The 24,760-nt window shown below is 41.6% G+C and overlaps 3 protein-coding genes across 3 annotated transcripts in view; 1 reads left to right on the top strand and 2 right to left on the bottom strand.

The window, feature by feature from the left end:
• Positions 1 to 8,217, bottom strand: part of LOC111870094 (zinc finger protein 883) — a 30,657-nt gene extending 22,440 nt beyond the window's left edge. Inside the window, exon 1 of the mRNA XM_023862088.2 lies at positions 8,115 to 8,217. The gene's annotated coding sequence lies outside the window, so the exon portion shown is untranslated. The remainder of the gene's footprint in view (positions 1 to 8,114) is intronic.
• Positions 62 to 13,860, bottom strand: LOC111870104 (gastrula zinc finger protein XlCGF57.1-like). The gene is made up of 2 exons (XM_023862110.1): positions 13,608 to 13,860; positions 62 to 1,314 (listed from the first exon to the last, which is right to left on the bottom strand). Exons 1-2 carry the CDS (start codon positions 13,858 to 13,860, stop codon positions 62 to 64), a joined length of 1,506 nt encoding a protein of 501 aa, XP_023717878.1.
• A 3,523-nt stretch (positions 13,861 to 17,383) lies between these two features.
• On the top strand, positions 17,384 to 21,483 carry LOC111870097 (gastrula zinc finger protein xLCGF3.1-like). Its single transcript, XM_023862098.2, has 3 exons — positions 17,384 to 17,528; positions 19,545 to 19,697; positions 19,857 to 21,483. The coding sequence occupies exons 2-3, from the start codon at positions 19,639 to 19,641 to the stop codon at positions 20,725 to 20,727; spliced, it is 930 nt and encodes a 309-aa protein (XP_023717866.1). The 5' UTR covers positions 17,384 to 17,528; positions 19,545 to 19,638; the 3' UTR covers positions 20,728 to 21,483.
• Positions 21,484 to 24,760: the final 3,277 nt, after the last annotated feature.

Here is a 24,760-nt window from a genome sequence, read left to right as displayed (position 1 = left end):
TGAAAGTCTGCATTATGAAAGTGTCATGATTTCTGCCTAGAACGCCAATAAATCAAAACATTCACCAACCAAACACTGACAGTCTATTATGAAATGCTGCATGCTTGCTGAGATTTGCTTGAAGTGAAAATTCTTTTCCACAAACATCACAAACATGAGACTTCTGCCCAAGATGTAGAGTCTCGTGTTTTCTCAAATTTCCTTGTTGAGTGAACCTCTTTTGACAGACAGTACAAGGATAAGGTTTTTCTCCAGTGTGAATAATCTCATGTTTTTGCAAATTCCCTTGCTGAGAGAATGCCTTACCACATATCACACATGCATGTGGTTTCTGTCCACTATGAATAACCATATGTTTTTTTAAATTTCCTCCTTGGGAGAACTGCTTACCACACACCTTACAGCCAAACGGCTTTTCACCAGTATGTATTATTTCATGTTTACGCAAGTTCCCTTGTTGGGTAAAACTCTTGCCACACACTTTACAGTCATGTGGCTTCTGTCCTGTGTGAAGAATCTGATGCTTCTGCAGATTCCCCTGCTGTGTAAACCTCTTACCACAGATTCTACAAATATATGGCTTCTGTCCACTGTGAATAATTAAATGCTTGCTTAAATTCCCTTGCTGGGAGAAACTTTTTCCACACATTTTACACATGTGAGGCTTCCTCCCTGTATGAATTATCTCATGCTTCTGAAGATTTCCTTCTTGTGTAAAACACTTTCCACATACATTACACGAAAAAGGCTTTTCACCAGTATGTATTACTTCATGTTTCTTCAAGTTGCCTTGCTGTGTAAAACCCTTCCCACAGAGTTTACAAATATGGGGTTTCAGTCCTGTGTGAATAAATTCATGTTTATGTAGATTTCCTTGTTGGCTAAAGCCCTTACCACAAATTCCACAGACATGTGGTTTCTCCCCGCTATGAATGAATTCATGTTTATGCAAATTACCCAACTGGTTAAACCCTTTTCCACAGACAGTGCACACATGTGACTTCATCCCTGTATGTATTAAAGCATGCTTTTGAAGATTACCACGCTGGGAAAAGCCTTTCCCACACATACCACATATGTGTGGTTTTTCACCAGTATGAATCTTTTGGTGTTTGTACAAATTCCCTTGTTGGTTAAAGGCTTTGTTGCAAATGTTACAAACATAAGACTTCTGACCACTGTGAGTTACTTCATGCTTTTGCAGATTGCCTTGCAGTGTAAATGCTTTGCCGCAAATCTTGCTAGAATATGGCTTCCCATTACTAACCTGCCCTCCACTTTGTTGCATTACATTCTTGTTCAGATAGCTTTGTCCTGTATGAATTAATATATGTTCTTTCAGTTCATTCAGATCTCTAAAGGTTTCTCCACAAGCCCAGCATAAATGTGTACCAAAACTGCTGGCTACAAACCCATGTTTGTTATGTGAGGATACAACACTGAATCCTAGTTTACTTGGGAAACAATCCCGACAGGGACAGTGAACATGAGAATTTTGAAGTTCAGTGTGAGACATTACATATAGTGGCTGCAGATATGGAGGTTTCAGAGTCAGAAGTCTTTGATAAGATATATGTAAAGCAATGCTGGAACCATTCTATACTTCAATGTCCTTATTCTTGACATTTTAATAAGTTGTGTTTAAAGAAACTGGAACAGATGCTGCAGACAAACTAAACCTTGGTCATTATTTTGTTCTCCATACCTGAAATTTAAAATAAAGAAGTACAGAATCAGATCTGCTGAAAAAATATGTAAGAGCTGTATTCACATATCTTCTTTTACTAAGTAATTATTAGTCTTCATGCCACACATGTCTCGTAAAAAGAAAAGCAGCTGACTGAAGAATTTGAAGTAGCCTGGTTATTTAAATACTCAGCTAGGTCATTTAATATACCACTTACATGGAATAAAAGGTTAACAACAATGACATTTTGTATTGTTTTTTACAAGGTCACTTTTTATTTTAATCTTTAATGTATGCAGGTACAAGCTTCTCTTTTGATGATTTAAGACTTATACTATTTTGCTGTATGGTTTTGTTCAATATTTTGTACAATGGCCACTGATTTATGTGTGTACAGAGTGCAGATCCAGATTCTAACTTCTCATATTTGATGTCCAAGCATATGAGTCTGTTTTGTAAGGGACAACTGATTGTTATATGAGTCACTCACATTATATTACATATATATGTCATGCTGTATCATTTAATGAATTCTTTTGCACGTAATTTTGGGATAATAATCTCATAAGAAAGTATCTGGTTCAAAATGACTTCAATGCAAAATGACAGTATTATATACAGTATACAGTGTGATCACATGGTCATGGTTAAGTTTTGAAGTGGCAGCATTCCATAATCACACACACTAAAAACATAAGTGAAAAAACAATCAAAGAGGAAACTGTCATCCTTTCACCTCTGTAATCAGTGAAGTTCAATATGGACATCTTTTATTGCTCTGCACATACCTAATCCATATCCTAATTCTTGTCACACACAACACTGGAATAACTGAGGTATTCATTAAATGTGTGCAGATCAACAATTGGCATACTTACCCTGAACTTCACTAAGCGCAGAAGTGGAAGTATGACTTCCTCTGATAGCATGCATGATCTTGAAAACAGAAAGACTTTATGAACTATTTATTTTATGTACTATTTATCTGTGAGCATCTGAGGGATATAAAATAGATTCAGAACAGAAAAAAAAACAGATACAAAGAACTGAACAATAAAATAACATTTACAGGCTGTGTTGCAGTACAGTAGGAGTACACATATGCTACCCACCTGGGTCAGCATTCCTTTTTTTTTCAATAATACCATTACTGTTGAGTTACAATTCAGCCACGAACTCCACATTATAAGGGGATTTAAAATAGAGGCCCACCAGGAAGCAATGAAGGCCTGTCTAGAAAAGAAGAAGGCTGAGATAGATGTCATTTAAGAGGAGATGAAGGCCTGTCAAGAAGTGGCAAAGGTCTTGTTAGAAGAGATGGAAGCCAACAAGAAAACATCAGAGGTCGCGATGGAGGTGAATCAAGAAATGATAAAGGCCATGGCAAACCACTATGCAGGGGTACCACACACAGAAGTCACACAAGAATGAGCTGCCAATATTCTACAGGAAGTCCCTAAAGGAAAGATGGACAAGATGACTATTGGGGCAACTGAGAACCCATCTGCAGACCAGCAACTTATCATGGGGTATTGTGAAAAACTGAAAACATGGACCAAGGACAATGGTGAATCCCTACAGGAAGTGGCCAATGCCATTAAACGGTTGACCCACCATGCCTTTCCTACGTGATATAAGACCCACATGCATGGGGGATCAGGCAAGGCATTTTGCAGTGGGACAAGAGACTGAGGCCTATAACGGCAGCTGCAGCTGGGAAGAAAGAGAACACAAAACGAGACCCTCAGGCAGACCCTACAGCTGGAGATTATAAAGATCTTCTTCTATATATATATATATCTTCTATCAAGCTCTGGAAATCAGTGAGAGGGCACTGTGGAGGGACTGGCGTTTTTCAAGCAGAAGAACAAATGGCAGTACTCCTGTAGGCTACTCAGGACAAGCACCCACAAGGAGGGAGCAATGTGACAAATGAAAGCTGGTACAGCAGACCCAGCAGAGACATCCACTGCCAGGGAACGGCCCATAAACACCTCTCCACAGCAATGAACATGTAGCGCCATGACAGAGAGCTGCTGGAAACAGTGTTTTCTATTGGGTCCATGCAAGGCTATTTAAGAAGAATGGTGACAAAAAGATCTCTGGTCATGAGCCTCAAAGGGCTTGGCACCAAGACGAACTGATTGGTGGTAAACCACCAGTCATATAGTAACCCTCCTTCTGACTTTTGAAGATGACATGGAAACACATACATGTCTAGGATAGAATAAAAATCTTGGTCATAAATATCAAGCAGGCTAATGACACGAATGATGTGCTGGTGAAGGCCAGCAGCAATGTAACTGACTGACCAACCATGAGCAGAAGAGATCATTGTTGGGACCCATTTCCAGGCAACAGCTAGGGGAGATAAATTGAGAAGACCTAGTGAGTGCTATAGTGAATCATAAAGAGTGTGAATTGGTGATAGTGCTCTAATTGCTTGTAGTCATAATTTATAAGTGTTCAATAAATCCAATTACCAATTCAAACCACGGGTCTAGTCACTAAATATGTTAAAAATATATACAATGTAACTTTTTTTCTGTATGTATGTGTGTGTGTGTGTGTGTGTGTGTATAACAAGATCTCCATAGCTCAAGCAGTTAGTCACTGGCTTCCACTGCGGCAGCCCGGGTTCAATCCCGGGGTCTGGTCAAATGGGACTTGTGGTGTACAAAGTGGCGCTGGGGCAGGTTTTCTCCGAGTACTTCGGTTTCCCCTGCCAATCTTTGTTCCACCAATTGCTCCACAATCATCCTCACCTTTCATCTGAGGCTGGTACAATAAGCCAGAAGTGGCCGCAGTACAAGGAACTTTGTCCCAACCCACTAGCATTAAAAAAGAATTACATATGAAAATTGTATATTTCAAAATACAAATTACTAGAAACAAAGAACTGGTTTCAAACATGTAACACAAAGGATTTTAATCCATATATTATCTTGAATTGTTTGTTAGATTGATTTTTCACATGATGTATTACCCACTATCTAGTCTCTGGGCATTTAAGGGTATAAATTTTATGGAAGTATGTTACTGTAATAGATCATCCGTTTTAAATAACACATGACAGTAAACAATTAAGATGGACATGAATGGTTTACTTACAGCTCATTTCCTTTTATCCTGTAGAGGAATAGGTTATTTAATAGTTTTCCAATTTTAAGGTTCTTGCTATGAAATGACTGATTGTGCAGGGTGGGGTGCAGAAACTTCCTTTTTGTGAAGACGCACTGTGAAGGGAGGGGAGGTCGCAGAAATGTGGGGATAGGCTCAGCGAACTCAACAGTTGCGGAAGTTTCTGTCTAATACCCCTCAGTAGGAAACATGACGTGGACGAATGAGCAGCGTGCGTTTACTGTCGAAGCCTATTTTTTGAACAACCATTCCTATGTGGATGTGCAGCGTGCGTTCCGTACTCACTTCGGAATTAAGCCCAGAGGTCTGGTTCCCGACCGGAAATCAGTTGTTTTGTGGGTAGAGAACTTAAGGACAACCGGAAGTGTGGTGAAAAAATCATCAGGATGACAACAGACTGTTATGATGCCAGAAAATGTGAGCCTTTTTCTTATATTTGCAACATGTCTATTATGTACTTCTTCTGGCTTATTTTGGACTTCATCCATCGTCTGGTATGTAAAAGACAAAAGACCACGACGTTTCGGAGACTGGATCTGTCTCCGTCTTCAGGTGGGTAGGGAAGGATAAAACCTACTCAGTTGGGCCCGTTACAAAGAGCTGGTCTCAATCACTCAATCACCCACCTGAAGACGGAGACAGATCCAGTCTCCGAAACGTCGTGGTCTTTTGTCTTTTACATACCAGATGATGGATGAAGTCCAAAATAAGCCAGAAGAAGTACAGTATACACCATCGTCAGAATCCTTTCAAGTATGTCTATTATGACTGGTGCATTTCCTGATCATTCGAAGTATGCAATCACAAAGCCTTTGTATAGAAAAGGTGATAAAGCTGACATATCAAACTATAGGACTATTTCTATGTTCATTGTATTTAGTAAAGTTTTAGAAAAAACCATGTATCATAAATTAAATCAGCATCTACAAGTGAATAATATATTGGTGCAGGAACAGTTTGGTTTTAAGAAAGGCTTATCAACTGATCATGCTGCTTTTTCACTTACCACCGACATACTTCAAGCCTGGAATGATGAACTTCTGTTTGGATATTTTGTGACCTTGCCAAGGTGTTTGATTGTGCTAATCATGAGATACTGATATCCAAATTAGAGTATTATTATTAACAGTAGAGTGAATTTATCAACTACACAACACGTTTTTATTATCACTACATGTTTCAACCTCAAGAGGTCATCCACAGGTGTATGAACATGGCTGTATAATTACACACGGTCACATTCACTTTTCACTCATTCTGCATCAGAGAATGCAGAAGAACAGCGAGATGTCACAAACAAGTGAAAGTGCAACCAATAACATAAGTTGAACTTTAATTCACAAACTTTTAACCAATAATAACAATAATTAAACTAGTTAAAAAAGAACTAGACACAGTTGTGAGCGTAAGTAAAATGAGACTGTAAAAACAAGTGAAAGTGTAACCAGTGACATGAATTGAACTTCGATTCACGAACTTTTAACTTTTAACAATTAAATTAGAATAATAATTTTAACCTGTGTTTTATAAAAAGAACTCAATATATTAGTGAGCGTAAATCTGGATAAGATACAGGGTCGAATGAATGAAAAGTGAATGTGACCGCGTGTAATTATACAGCCATGTTCATACACCTGAGGATGACCTCCTGAGGTCGAAACATGTAGTGATAATATAAACATGTTGTGTAGTCGGTAAATTCACTCTACTATTAATTAAACACACAACATGATGCAAGGAACGATTAAAAAAGAGTATTATTGTATTCAGGAGTGTAATTTAAATTGGTTTAAATCTTATCTATCAGATAGAAAACAGAGAGTGCATCTCAGAATTGACGATGATCATGCTTATTTCTTCAAATGGAAAAGAATTAAGCGAGGAGTTCATCAGGGGTTGGCCTTAGTACCACTTAAGTTTATTACTTATATTGACTTGCCGTTATGCATCAATAAATTTTCCAGTGTTTCGCTCTTTGCGGATGACACCAGTATTTTTGTCACTGGAAGAAAATCATTCTGCACTTGAGCACAAAATTGTGGATACCCTGTAAATTCGTTTACAGCAAACAAGTTAGTCTTAAATATTAACCCAACTAATATTATTAATTTTGCTCCTAAACAGTCTGCCATTTGCTGGCAGTATACTTTGGAAACGTGGTAATAAGTGAAGTCCTTGTAATAAAATTTTTTGGTATACAAATTGATAATAAATTGAATTGGAAGAGTCATGTGGAATACATCCTTCCTAAACTCAGTTCTGCTATTTTTGTAATTAGAGTTTATATTATTATATGAATTTTAAAACTCTGCGAATGGTGTAATTTTCTTACTTTCATTCTATCATTAAGTATGGAATAGTCCTCTGGGGCAATTCAACTAATAATTCTAGAATTTTTAAATTACAAAAGAAAGTAATAATGGTCATATTGGAAGTGGGACCCAGAGACTCATGTACTGTTACGCTATAAGAAATTTGTAGTCACGATTAAAATTTGTATGTGGTGTATAATTCGTTCATTACCAGAGGGCTCCATTTGACTAACAGGATCATTAATGGTCTTAACAGTTATAAGATATTTTTTATTTATGTATCTTTATACCAAACTTCTCACATACTTCTGGGAAAATAAAACACATCCCTAATTTTCGAAAGCCAGTCACTGTAGCCGAGCGGTCTGAGGCATGCACTGTCTTCGCTCGCTTGGAAGCCGGGATCGTGGGTTCGAATCCCACTCAGGGCATGGATGTTTGTGTTTTTTTCTGTCTTTGTGTACAGGTAGAGGCCTTGTGATGAGCTGATCACACGCCCAAGGAGTCCTACCGAATGTGTATGATCTAGAGAAACCGAAGTGAACAGAGAAGTTCGTGGAAGTAGGCCTAGGCCCACTGGGGCTGTAGTGCCAAGGAAAAAAAAATTTCGAACGATAAAGAATATAAAAATGAAGAAGTGTTAATTAGAGACAATGAGCAGAGGAATATCCTACACGAAGTAAGAAAACGGAAGGCTAATTGGATTGGTCATATTTTACGCAGAAACTGCCTTCTAAAGGAAGTTATCGAAGGAAAGATAGAGGGGCGGATAGAAGTGACAAGAAGACGAGGAAGAAGACGTAAGAAGATGCTGGATGACCTTCGGGACAGAAGAGGATATTGTCATTTGAAGGAGAAAGCTCTAGATCGCATTAAGTGGAGGAATTGTTTTGGAAGAGACTGTGGACCTGTCGTCTGACAGATTAATGATGATGATAAAAGAATATAAATATAACAATGACCACCAAACAAACCTGCAATTCTTCTCTCTATTTCGCATCACTGCATGAAACTACATTCTTAACTTAACAAACGTTCTTAACCTGACTGCTTAAGTTCCGAACGTCGATCACGGTCTCTTCGATACACTTTTATGTACTACCAATTGATGGTGTGTGTATACACAAGGAATCAAGAACATCAACGAGTGCACACCGAGGGTTGTCAAGATCAGTGTGGAACAAAGTTGCACCTGTGCTTAATAAATTAAACACCATGCCACGAAGACGTATGGGGGAGTGAAGGTATATTTCCACACTTCTCGACCTCTAAACTATATTGATGTGACTTACAGCTTCACACCCCGACCGCTCTTCCCCTGAAATACAGCCCCCGTTATCCATTGGATAGGATGTTCGGTGGGCCCCAAAGCTGGTCTGTGCCGTCTGGACCGGTCTGGACCATTTGGACGCTTTTGAAAAGATAAATTATCTTAGCCCCGCCGGGAATTCAAACCCCGTAGGCTCTCCCATAGGACAGAATGGACCAAATGGAGTTCAGTTCAGGAGGAACTTGACAGTAGGGGATGTAACTGGAATAGGGGGAAGGGAAACATGCAGAACACGCATATGTACTCAGCTGCATAAACTAGATAATCTGGAAATGACTGGAATCGATTATAATACACCTATCGTAATTAATCGAATCGCACAAGTGTGTGCCAATCAGAGGATCTTAAATTTCCATTGAAGGCTTTGGGCGTTGGCTCAGTAATACTGCGTAGCTTGACAGTTCCCATTGGCTTTCCCACGCGACCGAGCGAGCCAATAGGAGGCGCGACCAGGATAACTAGTGTGGCCATGAAAAGGGTCGTATTTATGTTAGTCTAGGGAAAATAGAGGACATTGATTCTTCTAGCCAAATCGGAAGCTCCAATTCCCAGCTCATATCCCGGCAGGCGGACCTCTCGAAGCTCGACCCTTCGTTTCCGACTCTACTACTCTGCTTCTGCTTCTCAAGCCAAGTTCAAGTCCAAGTCATATTGCGACTGACGGTCTGTCAGTCTGTCTGTCCTGGTGTGGAGCCCCAACTGGGGCTCATGACCAGATATTTCTTTTGAATGAAAGTTACTGTCTTGTCTGGTGCCCTCACTGACGAGAGGTCGGGTCTGTCATTTGTCAGTCAGTCTGTATTAATATGTCCACTGTCTGTATTTACATAAATTTACAATACACACTTATTTCTTACTTTTATGTACAATATATACAAGGCCTCTGTCAGTCCAGGCTCAGTACAGCAGATCACGCCATCCATGATATGTACACAGTGGCCGTCTTGTAGTGCACTCAGTTTCACCTGTTACTTCACGACATGTTTCGGCAACATAGTGCCATCATCAGGTGCCCTAATTACGCTAATCTATTGCAATGCTTGCCATTATATGTCTTTATAGAATTATTTAAAAAGTATTTTAAAAGTGCGTATTCGTCAGCTATATTAAATTTACACACACTAAAACTTGTTAAGATTATTCATCTTATGTGTCTTAATTAAAACTTGCGTGTGGTTCTTCTATTATGGGAGTCGTTTTTCTTATATTCTGTGTAAACCGTGTCTTGTGACACGCAAGTTTTAATTAAGACACATAAGATGAATAATCTTAACAAGTTTTAGTGTGTGTAAATTTATTATAGTTTACGAATACGCAATTTTTAAATACTTTTTAAATAATTCTATAAAGCCATATAATGGCAAGCAATGCAATAGATTAGCGTAATTAGGGCACCTGATGATGGCACTATGTTGCCGAAATATGTCGTGAAGTAACAGGTGAAACTGAGTGCACTACAAGACGGCCACTGTGTACATATCATGGATGGCGTGATCTGCTGTACTGAGCCTGGACTGACAGAGGCCTTGTATATATTGTACATAAAAGTAAGAAATAAGTGTGTATTGTAAATTTATGTAAATACAGACAGTGGACATATTAATACAGACTGACTGACAAATGACAGACCCGACCTCTCGTCAGTGAGGGCACCAGACAAGACAGTAACTTTCATTCAAAAGAAATATCTGGTCATGAGCCCCAGTTGGGGCTCCACACCAGGACAGACAGACTGACAGACCGTCAGTCGCAATATGACTTGGACTTGAACTTGGCTTGAGAAGCAGAAGCAGAGTAGTAGAGTCGGAAACGAAGGGTCGAGCTTCGAGAGGTCCGCCTGCCGGGATATGAGCTGGGAATTGGAGCTTCCGATTTGGCTAGAAGAATCAATGTCCTCTATTTTCCCTAGACTAACATAAATACGACCCTTTTCATGGCCACACTAGTTATCCTGGTCGCGCCTCCTCTTCATTAATTTTTATATTCCAGCGCTCACATCGGGTCTCCATTGAGCTGAGACCGCGCTGGAGCTTTCTAACAATAAAACCCTCCTTGCGATCTGTCGCATATAGACAGGTGTCGTCCGCAGAGGGCCAAGTGAACACCATGAGTTTGGGGGGCATCATTAATACACAAGTTGAAAAAGAGTAGGAGAAAGGACCGAACCTTGTGAAACCCCTGCTTGCATTTCCCTTGGCGTTGACATTTTACCTTCGACCGAGACCCTGAATTTACGTTTAGAAAGAAAGGGCCCAACAAGTTTGGTCAAACTGTTCGAGAATTCCAGTTTCCATAACTTATATAGCAATCCTGAGTGCCACGTGCTATCAAAGGCTTTATCGATGTCCAAGAACACCGCAGCCGTAGACATTTTATTGTTGAAATTAAGGGTCACGTGGTCCGCCGGCCTCATACATTGCAATGTCGTGCTGTGACGTGCACGAAAACCAAACTGGCTTGCGTTGAGCAGGCCTCTTTCTTCAATATGTTTACGGAGGAATTTCAAAATTACTTTTTCGAATAGTTTTCCTGTCGTGGACAGGAGGCTGATCAGACGTAAATGTTGAGGAAATTTCGGGTCTTTACCCGGTTTAGGTAAAGTTATTATTTTTGCTTCCTTCCAAGTATTTGGAAAGTGAGAGAGCCGAAAACAGTGATTGAATAAGTGAGATGGGTTAACCAATGGTCTCCTTGGAAGGTGCCTGAGGCATTCATTTGGAATGCCGTCAATTCCACAGGCCTTTTTTAATTTCAGGGATTTTATTAATTTCTGAACGTCACATGGTCTGATCCTTAGAGGGGGGTTTTCATCCACGGCTTCCAGCAGAGCTTGAACTCTAGCCTCCACCCGCTCTTCATGGTTTTCATCGCACAGGTCATGTGGCGTGAACTGAGTTTCCAAACAGTCGGCAATTTCATTGGCTTTTTCAGAAGGATAAAATTTTAGGCCAGAAGAACCATGAATAGCAGTTGGCGGCCTTGGTCCGTCTCTTTTAAAAATAGATTTCGCAATGGGCCATATACCCTGAAGTGTGACTTCAGAGTTATTTAGTTTTGTTTCCCACCGTTCAAGTCCCTTTTTCGGGCCATTCGCCTGATCGATTTGGTGACCCAATTGACTGCCGTTTTACACGCTGGATCCCTGGTTTCTTGCCACAGTTTTCGTAGCCTCTGTTTATATTTTATCAAACGATCTAGACCAGGAAGATCGTTGTTTATGTCCGAAAGTGTAACTTTACTTGTCGACAGCCTATATGCCGAAGCAATAGAGGCTGCAAAGTCGCGTGCCGCTTTATCGGCTTCTACCCCCGAATTAATTTCTAGTTTAGGTGATATTAATTCAGAGGCGAGGCTTTGAAACCGCTCCCAATCTGTAAATTTCTCAATAGGTTCCGATAGATTCCTAATCTTAACGTTATCCAGTACGTGAAATACTATTGGTAGGTGATCTGAATCAAAAATATCAGAGACGATGACATCCGACACTCTGATATTTTTGTGAACCACAATGTCCAGCACGTCACAATTTCCCGCAGGGAAATAATGAGTGGGGCACTGTGGTGCTGAAATTTCAAATTCACTCATATCAAATAAAATCATTAGTTTCAAGCCTGAGGGGTTTGAAACTTTGCTATTCCAAAATGGGTGCTTAGCATTCAAATCACCTGCCAAAATAGACTTACGTCTAAAGCTTAAGCGCTCAATGATGTCAGCATCACTTCAGGTTCTGCCTGGGGATTTATAAACAGCTGCAAGCAGTACTTCGCTGTTACCAATTGGTATGCAGACCCCTGTCGCTTCTACTGAAACAAGGGGTGGTAGGTCTACATAGTTATGGGGAATGCCTTTTCTTACTGCAACGGCAGTTCCGCCCTTTCTGCCAGAGTGGCGATCGATTCTATAAAAGTGGTAATTTGGAATAAAGAACCTCTCATGAGGTTTCAGATGTGTCTTTGAAAACAGGGCCACATCTACGTGTAGGTCTTGCAGCTGTTTACTGAGCTCGTAGAGCTGCCTCCCAATGCCGTTCGCATTAAATGCTATGAATTTGAGGGGCCTATGAACTATAGTGGCCATTTTGTTTCATAAGGTGTAGAACAATTTTGGTAATGGCCATTATTTTGTCCTCCTCGGACACTTCACCACTGACCTCTGTCATAATCTGCTGTACTATAGTCACTGCTCTCAACATATTGTCGAGAGACTGACCGTTTACATGAGTAGCCTGAACTGACTGTCCTGTTTCTTTCTGCAGTGCAGGGGCCGGTACAATCTGCTTCTTTGTTGCTACTGGAGCCACCGGAACATGGCTTTCCTGAGGGCGCTGTTGCTGCTCTGCTGTACTGCCTCGGCGTGCCGCCGAGAAGGAGACACCTGGAGTGACGATGGCTGAAGAGAACACCCTCCCCGTGGTTTTGGACGTTCTCTGAACCTTCCTTCTCTTTTGCTCTTCCTTGACATGTTTGCAACCCCGATAATTGGCGGGATGTGGCTTTTCTCCCTCCGCCAATCGGCAGTTGCAGCATACTGGGGTGGAGGCAGAGTTCTCCTTTTCTGGGCACTCGTTGTGTAAGTGGCCACCTCCGCACCACAAACAACGTGGGGGCTGTTTGCCGTTAGCCCAGTCGTGGCCGAACTGTTGACAGTTATAGTACTGTGTAAGCCAGTTTTGCGCTTTGTAGGCCTCTACCCTGATGGCAATTTGGCAGAGGTTGGTTAACCGGAAGAGCTCTTGGGACTTTTCGGTTCTTGGTAGGGTCACTAGGAACAGGGAAAATTGGTGGTCCTTGCTCCTTCCGGAGGTATCCGACGACTAGTTGTCATTTGCTTGACGTTAATAACGTCAAAATCAAGACTCACCAGACCGTCAGAGATATCCTCCCTGGAGTATTTTGCGAGAGGTGACGGATTAGAGCTTTAATGGGTTTTTCGGATTTTGGGTAGAAGGGAAAGTAGGCAAGATTGTTACCATCCAGAAATTTCTTAATGGCTGAAAAGTCCGTCATTTCTTTTGTGACAATTCTGGTCCCACTTCTGGTGTTGTGGAACTCAAAACTGCCATTAACAATGCGTGTGATATTTCTCTGCAACTGTAGCAGGTTACTTGCAGAGGTTAGGACAATGGGAGGAGGCTTACCTGACCTGCTGCAAGATGACTGCTGCTCTTCCTTCTCGGTTGTCTCCTCCGCGACGTCCATTTCCGTTGTCCTGAGGGTCGCAAAAAAGTTCCTTGTTGGTACTTCAACCTGGGATTTTATCCTGGGGTCCCTCGGGTTGGGTGACGGCTTTGGCTTTTTATTCTGCTCCTCTGAGGGGTTTCGTTTGCGCCTTCTTTGCTCGCGAAACTCCTCGGCAGATTCCTCTTTTTGCTCCAGGAGCGACTCTCGCATCTCTCTGTGGATGCATGCCTACAGGCGCAGCATGGCTGTGAAGAGGGCCTTATCATCGAGGTGCTTACAGAGCACTATCCTTTCAGCCTTGGATTTCGCTATGAGCCGATTCCATACTCTGCCGTTTCCATTTATGGAGGACGATGTGTGGTTAAGCTGCCCTATTGTTTGTAAGCCTTTCCCCAGTAATTATACCTCTTCCCGGCAGTCAGGGTTGTTAGTTTTCGGGTTTCCGTGGTTCCTCTCGAAGGAATCCACGATCGCTTTCAACCGCGTTTTGGCCAAGGTCGGTTCCGCCATTTCGCCTGCAGGCGGGACGGCCCCTACCTCCGATGCACCACCCTCACCACTCACTCACACACACACACACACACTACTCCCACTCTATGATCACTCTAGGTTGCTCGAAACTCCTTCGGTAAGCGAGTGATCAATTCCACAGCGCCTGAATCCAAGACTACGGACCAAATCTCAATCTCTCTCCGAATAGCCTAAGAACTTGACGAATCAACGTAACTCCTCAATCTCTCCTCTCCAAAGTATCCTCAATAACCAACTCAATCAATGAACTCCTTCCTTCCCCAAGTGACTTCTGAATCCGCCTACTCGAGTCTCCTTCGCCCTGTGTCTCAATCTCTCCTGACGCAAGTGACTTGACAAGAATAACCTCTTTTGACTACTCGAATCAACCGACTCGCTCTGATGATTGCTGGGTTGGAGCTGCGCCTTTTATACCAAAATTGGTGGGCATAGCTTAGACTTGTAGTTGCTAATGTGAGCGCTTATTGGCTAGCGCACGTGATGGTTACGAGCGAGCTGGACAGCGAGTGCTGTATAAATATGAGTAGTTGCAGCAATGTGGTTGATTAGCGCACGTGATGGTGAAAAGTGTGATGGACAGCGAGTGCTGTATAAATATGACAGCCGACAGCAATGTGCTATTGACTTTGGAGTGAGTGTTGTCCGTTGAGTGTGCGCCAGTGATTTGTAAAAGATGGAAATAAATCCATGCACCAATCCATACCACGTATATAGTCACACACACATAAATCGATAAAATCTGGTGTCAGAAGTGGTTCGATTGCATACTGCATTTGGGTCGTGGTCGTTAAACCATCACACTATGGTACTGGAGTAAATGACGGCACGCCTGCTGGCTGAAATCAGAACCTACAGGAAAAAAACGGACGCCTGTCTAAGAGACATGAGAGAAGAAATGACAGCAAGGCTGGAAACCAAAATAGAAGCCAATAACAAAAGGTCTGAGGACCTTCAAGGTACTCTTGTCCCCTTGATGGATATCCACCAAGGCAGGACAAAGTCCACTCAAGGAGAAATGTTGGCCAGGATGGAAGGCCATCACGAAAGGATGGTCAGATTGGACTGCCAGCTAGATAAAAGGGAGGTATGTCTAGTAGAAACGGAGACCACGGATTTGGAGACAAAGCAGACGAACTAGAGTCCTCGGCGGAGCGGTAGGATGCCCCTAAGGAAAACACCCTAGTGAAATCTATCGGAGCACTGAAGAAGCGGCATGGGAACCGGCATCTAGCCGTAAGGCTCCGTGGTTCGCCAAAGAAGCGGACCCAGAGTAATGGTGGGTCCGGAAAAAATTGGCAGCCGCCTGTAAGAGGATGAGCCCCCATGCCATTCCTGCATCGCTCAAGAGACACGGTCATCAGAGACGTAATTATAAAGGACCGATGGTTGAACATAGGCGACGGAAATGCGGACCAGGGAAATGTTGAACAAGGAATCAAGAAAGGAGAGACGTTCCGAAGGAGATGTTGGGAGCAATCGGAATTCAACAATGGCATAAGGAATCGAGGCGCAATCCGCCAGCTACTTCTGAGGAAGGAGATGGCAATGGGGAACGGCATCAGAGGGCGAAGCAGGAGACAGGAACTACGTCTGGGAAGCGTGAATATATTTTATGAGGGCCGCGGACAAACTCGCGGTCTTGAGTTCGCAAAGCAAACAATCTGGACTTCCATTAGATCGCGGAAAATGGCTGCCAGAACATTGTGGAGCGGTCAGCCCCCTCCAAAACGAAAGAAGAGACTGCAAACAAAGTAACAGCAGGAGATGTAGGATCACCGGCCACTCTAAATACTTCTGCCTGCGCCGACCGGAGGAAGTTGATGGTGATAAACTTGGACCGACTGGCATCCTATGAGGGAACCGCACGGGACGAGCGACCTTAAGAAGGGTGCAGCGGAAACGGCTGGAGAGAAGTCAGTGTGAAAGCCGAGCCATGGAGAGGAAGGTAGATCGACCACAGGGGTCGCAAACATAACCTTCAGAAAAGAAGTAATGGCAGTACGCCTGTAGGCTATTAGGGACGAATAGCCTTAAGGAGGGAGAGATTTGGCGTATAGACCCGGTGCTAACCGCGACTCTGTAAACAGCTGATGTTTCTAGGTGACACCCGCAACATGCACGCAAAAAAAAAGAAGAACGGGGTTATGCAACCAGTTTCTAAGTAACGGATCGGTAAACACGCCTCTAAAACAATCAAGTTATTGTTGGAAACGGTGTTTTTTTTCGGTTCATGCAAAGTAGTTATAAAGAAGGAAATTGGGGTAACCAGTTCAGCTTAAAGTTGAAAGTCATCCTGTGAATAGAAGATTAGGAGGTTGCTGTGAAATGGCGACAGCCTGAGAACCAGTCTATACAGTTGAGCAATACAAGGGAGGCTGAGGCAACAGGACCTAAGCGTGTGAAGCTGAAGAATCTCCACTGTTACGAGCCTCTGACAGGGAACGACCGGTTAAGACACATCAGTCTGTAGAAGCTTAGTGGGTGCTGTGGTATTTGTGAATTGTGGAAATAAACAGTAGCGCTGTAATTACATGTAGTTCTGGGTGGTGTGTATAAATAATCAATAAATCCATACGCCAATCCATAACCCGCTTACAGTCACACCCCAAAATCGTGACAGTATAGTGATATGTATTGTCCGGTATATTTACTGTGATTAGTTCTTTCTAAGAAACCCCACAAAGTAGGTGTCTCACCCAAGGACGGAAACAGATCCAGTTTCCGAAACGTGTGTTTTCTGGTTTTTCAGAATACCTGATAATGGACATAGAAAAAAACAGTCATCCTGAGTCTCTTATTCTGAGTTTAATATTATAGAAATTCAGTAGAAATATTTACGAAAACGTAAAAGTACACCAGATTTCATCAACGTTTCGTGGAACCCAGTTTGAAAAACACTGCTATAGCGTAGGTGCTATTCATTCCTACGGATTTTTCATCTAAAGTTAGTATGAATTGTTCATTCCTCTGCATTTTTTCATGTAAAGTTAGTGCGATTTGGTCATTCCTCTCCCTTTTTATCTAAGCTCAAAGTTTAGTTAGTTTTGTAGTTATTTCCACCCCTGATTAAAAAGCAAAATATTTTTTCACCTAACCTCCCCCCCCCACACACACACATCCCAGTAATATATTGTACCAAAACAGTTTTGTGTTCAAGAGCTGATATCAAAGCATTTATTTTCAATTAGTGGCAGAAAAGTTAGGGGATATCGTATTGGCTTAAACCTGCTTAATGACAGTAACCATGGCTGGTTGGATTGTTATGTTTAATTACATGATGCTATTGTTTGGTAAGAAAAGTACAAGGTGCTTTCGAGCAGGACATGAAATATGTCACTATTTCTGATGTAAGTACACATTAGTGAACTGTAAATTAACATCTCGAAGGCATTCTATTTACATTCCATTGGTAATAAGCGCTTATGTGACTTCATTCCATGATACTATAGTGGGGTTAGATTTTGTCGTGTACGTTTGCGTTATTCAGCTAAGAGGACTAAGAGTGTAGGATGTTTCAGTAATTTTAAAAGTTAATATTTGGAACTTTTGTTTGAGTAATGGGTAATAATTCCATTTAATTAGTTACTGCCCAGAAATGTTATTTATAATATTGTTACATAAAAATATTTGTACAAGAAATGTGAATACTTCATTCATATGTGAAGGCGTCCAAAATCCAAAGTGAGCAATACAAAATAAGAATTTCTTTTTCTTCTTGCTTTGGAAAATCGTAACGTAATAGTGATGGCGCAAGTATGTGAAATACAGCCACAATTCAAGCTTTAACACAAGCGTAGTTGATGTGTAATGAGCTTCAGCGTGTAGTTGCTCAGCTAGTTAAAAATGTAATAGTAATATACCCCCCCCCCCTTCAGTCGATATAACTACTGCCCATGGACTTGACAACAGAGGGGTCGGAGTTCGAGTCCCAGTAGGGTGAAGAATTTTCTCTTCTACATGTCCAGCCCTATCCAGTGGGTACCAGGAGGTTTTTCACTGGAGGTAATGTGGATGGGGCATGAAGCTGACCACTGACATCCAAATAGTGCCAAGGTCAAGGAAATGTAGATCTATACATTCACTTCCCCATATGCCTTCATGATGTTCCCCCCCCCCTGGTGCTAGAGCCCCAATTTGGGCCTTGGCCTATCTCCATGAAGCTTTCCCTTTCACTTCGGTTTACTAAATCTTAGACATTTGGTAGGACTCCTTGGGCAGGTGATCAGCTCATTGCAAGGCCTGTACTGGTCCACAAATACAGAAAAACGCACACATACACACAAACACCAAACATCCATGCCCTGAATGGGATCTGAAACCCATGGCCCCGGCTTTTGAACTGGCAAAGACTGCATGCCTCAGACTGCTCAGTTACCGTGACCAGCGCAGTGCTTAATTAGTTAAGCACAGGGACAACTTTACCTTCTTTTTTTTCCTTGGCACTACAGCCCCAGTGGGCCTAGGCCTATCACCATGAACTCCGTTCACTTCGGTTTACTAGATCTTACACATACGGTAGGACTCCTTGGGCAGGTGATCAGCTCATTGCAAGGCCTGTACTGGTCCACAAATACAGAAAAACGCACACATACACACAAACACCAAACATCCATGCCCTGAGTGGGATTTGAACCCACGATCCCGGCTTCCGAGTGAGCGAAGACAGTGCATGCCTTAGACCGCTCGGCTACCGTGACCAGCAACTTTACGTTTACCATGCATAATTACTCGTATATTACATGGATTAGTTGGCATGATAGATGGTATTGGCTTCACCATCTTACCATTTCTTGAAAGGATTCTGATGATGGTGTATAATGTACTTCTTTTGGCTCATTTTGGACTTCACCCATCGTCTGGTATACCGGACGATGGGTGAAGTCCAAAATGAGCCAAAAGAAATTACAATTTCTTATATGAGATGATCATTAGTGAAGGCATAACAGTGATAACACCTTTTTTCCTAATCCTAGAAATTGACTCTGAAGAAATACGTTAGCAAAGACAACTATTGAAATTGTTTAAGAGGAGTAAAATATCCATACCATCTGAAATAAAAAGACTGAAAGCTGTTATATGTTCAACATTATTAGGTTGCAGGTACTATATTTATTCATTGCCTGATTTAATAATAATGAGAATTAATTAGAATTTCTTGGATAGACAGCTCTGTATATGTTACTTCTGCAAAAATTAATGCAAAGCTAGAAATTAAATTGAACAGACTGAATTCACATATTTATGTTATCAGTGGATCAATGTAATGTTTCTTCCCAGAGTGCATTTTTAAGGACTTACATTATACACAATCTGAAACTACAAGTTACCTGTAAGAAGAACTTTGAGATGAATGTTTATTTTAGGTTGAATCAACTGTCATTTTAATCACTTTCTAGTGATTATCAGTGTACAGATGGAATCGTAATAGCCTTTGTTGTGAAAACACTGAAGATCTACATGGAAGAATCAAATGAAGAAAAATGTTCACTAAAATCCACCAACTTTGAAAGACCAAGGTAATATCATAATTTGAGTATGTTTTATTTTGAATGTCTGACACTGAGTAGTTACTAATGAATCATATAGCAGAAACTGTTGTTACATAATGACAACTACATAAATGAATCAAGTTGCACTCCTTCTAATGGATAAAAATACTGAAATCTTTCTTTTAGTTTTTCAGAAATATGTTCACCAAGCCATGTGGACTTATTTACCCAACCAGGACCTTCTAGAAGAACTTTTGATCTACACTCATCAATTGCAAGCAGATTTCTTCCACCTTTTTTGACAGGCATACCAGGTTTGCCTCTACAGCAATATTTAAGCCAAGACAAAAAGCCATTTTTATGTGGCGAATGTGGCAAAGAATTTGAAGATTTGAGTACCCTCAAGACACATTTACTAAATCACACTGGCCAAAAGCGATACCCTTGTGTAGTGTGTGGGAAGACTTTTGATTTGCAGGGTAACCTTAAAACACATGAACTGATCCACAGTGGAGAAAAACCACACGTCTGTGGAGTATGTGGCAAACGTTTTACGGTTCTTGGAAATTTGAAAACTCATGAACTGACACACACCGGAGAGAAGCCCCACATATGTGGCGTGTGTGATAGAGGTTTCTCAACTCGTAGCAATTTGAAAACTCATGAGCTTATCCATACAGGTGAAAAGCCACATGGATGTGGAGTATGCGGAAAACGTTTCACAGTTATTGGGAATTTAAAGACCCACGAACTTATACATACCGGAGTGAAGCCATATTCATGTAAAGTGTGTGGGAAAAGTTTTAATGTTCGCGGAAATTTGAAAACGCACGAGCTGACTCATACTGGAGAAAAGCCTCATACATGCAGGAATTGTGGCAAATCATTCACTGCCTTAAGTAATTTGAAAACACATCAGTTGATGCATAGTGGAGATAAACTTCATGTCTGTGGAGTGTGTGGTACAGGTTTCACATCACTAGAAAGCTATAATCAGCATACACTAATTCATTTGCCACAAAAGTCGGAGGAACCTGAAGTAGAAATATTAACTTAAACTTTTTTGTTAAGTGAATAGTTGTGTAACCAGTAGGTAAAATTAGGATTGCATTCCATCGAGTGCAGCAATGTTATATAATAATAAAATAGAGCATTTACATGTTTAGGATAATGATGGCCATCATCGGAAGGCAGCCAACACTTCATAGGAAATGCTACATAAGTTTTGTTAAATATAATAGAATTTTACGATTCATTAGAATCTTACTGTGAATCCTAGTGATGATCATGTTCAGCAAAACAGATTCCACACAGCACCACAAACACACAGTATCAACACAATGAACATGACCTACTGTGAAGGAACATGGCCATCACTGGGATTCACAGCAAGATCCTAATCAATCAAAAAATTCTATTATATTTCATAGCATACTTTAAATACTAGCCTTCTGATCTTTACAAGACAGCATATGGGCATGATACACATTGTGGCATGTTATATGTCATCCATCATTGAGCAACGAAACGATGGAAATTGTTGAGACTGTTGCATAGGAATATCCATAGCAACGAGTGCTCATTGTGTAACATAGTGTGGTAAACACCCCTCCCCGCTAGGCTATGACATCATGCAACAGGGGAGTCCGTGCAGCGAATGTTGCTAGGCAATCAGTAAACACATTTTCTGTGTGGTCAGGCCGGAAGCTACATAACAAGAGTACTTGTCAGCATGTGGCGGTCACCTCCACCGTGACCCTGTGAGTCGTAGAAGGTGATGAAAAGGGAAGTCTCACATGTAAGACAGTAAAATATGGTCGTAAGTCCCAAGGGACAAGGACCCGAGAAACACTGCGCTGGAAAAGGCCAGCAGCATAAATAAAAGACACCCATCCTCTCGTTAGGATGCCCCACAGAAACAAGACCATAACTGTCGAGGAGTAATAAATATCTGGTCATAAGCCCCAGGAGGGTGCTTGATACCAAGACTTACTGACTGGCTGATCATCAGTCACAGTATGACTTTGACTTTGTTGATTCAGTATTGAGGCAGTTACAAGTATTGAGCAGTTGAGAGCGGTGGAAGCACGCACAATGGAACCAAGAATGCCAAGTGTAATATAGAAGACTTAATATGTGCAGTGGTGCATGCAACAGTGGATTAGAAGATCTGGTGTGTGTACAAGGTGGCTCAAATATGACCGGGACTGATTTTTTTTTTAAAAAACCATAATTGCCAAACACTTACTTGCACATGTCAGTCTTCAACGTACTCCCCTCTGGAGTCAGCACATTTTTTCTAACGTTTTGGAAGCATCCTGATGCCCTTTTCAAAAAAGTCTTGTGGTTGGCGGCGTATCCATTCCTGAACAGTCTGGATGACAGCGTTGTCCACAAACCGCATGTTTGCATATCTGATTTGAGCCTTCCGAACAGGTAGAAATCACTTGGGGCCAAATCGGGACTGTACAGCGGATGTGTCAGAAGGTTCAATTTCAATTTCCAGAGGGTTTCCATTGTTGTTTTGGCTGTATGGGGGCGTGCATTGTCTTGAAGGAAGGCTACCTGCCTTCCACCTGTCTTCCGCTTGGATCGGAACTTTTCCTTCACGTCTGTTGCCAGGAGGTCTGAGTAATAAGCTGCATTGACTATTCTGGCATTTGTCAGAAAGTCTATATGAATATCCCCCTGCCAGTCGCAGACAAACGTTGTCATCACTTTTCCTGCCGAACGGCTCCTCCGTGCTGTCTTGGGTTTGGGAGAACTGGTATGCTGCCACTCGCATGATGCCTGCTGGGACCCGGGAATGAAGTATTGCACCCACATTTCATCGGTGGTAACTATAGACTTCAAACTGCTGTAGGAAATGACTAGCAGCTTGCATGTGCACCATTTTGTTGACGTCTGTCAAAGTGTGTGGTACCCACCGTGCATTCACCTTGTGTTAGTGCAGGTGGTATTTCATGATGTCTTCTACACTACCAACACTGATCGACAGCATTGCTCCAAGTTCCTTGATAGTTATATGCCTATTCCCACGAATAAGCACGCCTTCACGATCAATGTTTGGCTCGGTGATGGATGTTCGCGGCCGACGTTCATGTTCATTCTCCATGCGCTCTCTGCCCTCGCTGAAGCACTTACACCACTCAGACACATGGGTCCGTGAGAGACACTCTTCCCCATACTGTTGTTGGAGTCTGGTGAATTTCAGCGGACGAGACATTTTCTCCAACAAGGAATTTGATCACAATGGCATGTTCCACGCTCCGCAGTACCTTCTGTTTGCTCATCACTCTAGCAACTCCCAGACAGGACCGAACAGGAGGGAGGGTGGATGTTGTGACTTCACTCTCGCACGGTCACACAGCTGCTGTGCAGTGCAGCTTGTTTACACACATATCAGACCCTGTCAATTTGAACCACCTTGTAAATCAGCGATAGTGTAATTGAGAGAGAGTGTGTAACCAAGCTGTCAATAAATCCAATCATCTGAACTAGAACCCATCATTTCGTCACACGTACCCTCTACACGTGAAAATATAAAGCATTTCCTTTGAAGTGCTGATCACCTTCTTATGAGGGCCATCATTGGCCAAAACATGTAAAAGCTCTATTTTATTACAAATATTATGTTTGTAGACATCCATCATCCTATTTTTATTTAAAACACAGTGTTTCAGAGAATGGATTAACAAAATATGTTGGAAAGAAGTGACAGTCTTGCAGATTAAATGAAACACCACATACACGAAATACAAGGAATCTGCCCAAGTGTCTCTGATAGATCATCCAATCAGTCAACCCAGATTGGACATCTCTTCCATCTGGACTCCCGTTATCACAGCAGACGTAAAAGAACTGCAACTCTGTCCAGTGTAAATTGAGTGGGATTTTTTTAATGTTGGTGCCATACAGATAATTTACCTGTCCAGTGATGACATCTATTCTGATGGTTCTGTGGTGCTAAGCCTCATACATGTGGAGATTTTAATGTTTTGCCTTAACTCTGATAGATGGATTTTGCTGCACTTGATTTGTATGCCCTACCTTGTGTTGGTGCGGGTGTCTGGAGGTAGGGGCTAGCTCTATCCATTGGGCCCAACTGAGTAGGTTTTACCTGAAGGTGGAGACAGGATCCAGTTTCCAAAACGTGTTTTAAATAGAAACAGGATGAATAATGTTCAGAAACATTTGTATTAATCCACCATCATGAACTTTGAGATGTCTATTTTATTATTAAAAAGCACTGTTGCACTTGATGAAATTCAATTCTAATTTTGCTTATACTTGTATGTTATAGAATGCAATGGCTGAGGAAAATGTATGTCATAAAAATGTTATTTAACCCTTTGGCTGCTCAAATTCAGTATGAGACCACACATGATCTTTCCTATTCTTTTTTATTCATTGTAGAGTGCTTTATTTTTTCATGGTTGTTCATGTATTTGACGTAATCATATTTTCTCATTTTAGAGTGAATACATAAAGGTATGTTCCTCTTAACACTTTGCGGACCGTGCACGCATTAATACGTTTTTATAACACGATAAGTTGCAACACACTCTACATCTCTCTGACGCCACCCAGCTTGCACGTAGCTGCCTGCAGCTGCGTGATAAGCCTCTGGAATGTTTGCTGACTAATCAGTTATGTGACCTCGCTGTAACTGTATGCCCCTGCAAAGGAAAATAAATGCCTTTATTTCTTCAAGCTGTACATAGCAAGCTGTAAGTGAGTAGTGCAATATGCGAACATATAATCCTGGGAAACTTACAAAGTATGGCCTACTTGTTCGTGTAGTTACTGAAAGCACTTCAGGCTATATTGGAAATTTAGAATTTTATTCTGGTGAAGGAAAGAAATTACAAGAAACTATTCTTTCCGTTTTGGAATCCTATCTTGAACATAATTACCATGTCTATCAAGACAATTATTATAACAGTGTGGCAACTGCAAAACACCTACTTTCGAGAAAAGTATGTGTTTGTGGAACAATTAGGGTGAACAGAGGCCTTCCTCCAGATCTGAAAGAGGAATGTAAATCCCTGAAACGTGGTGAAACTACATTCAGGAGGAAGGGGGATATT

The sequence above is a fragment of the Cryptotermes secundus genome, unplaced genomic scaffold (assembly GCF_002891405.2).
Source record: "Cryptotermes secundus unplaced genomic scaffold, Csec_1.0 scaffold545, whole genome shotgun sequence".
NCBI lineage: Eukaryota > Metazoa > Arthropoda > Insecta > Blattodea > Kalotermitidae > Cryptotermes > Cryptotermes secundus.
The sequence above is the reverse complement of the archived record's forward strand: the minus strand, read 5'-3'. Positions and strand labels throughout refer to the sequence as shown.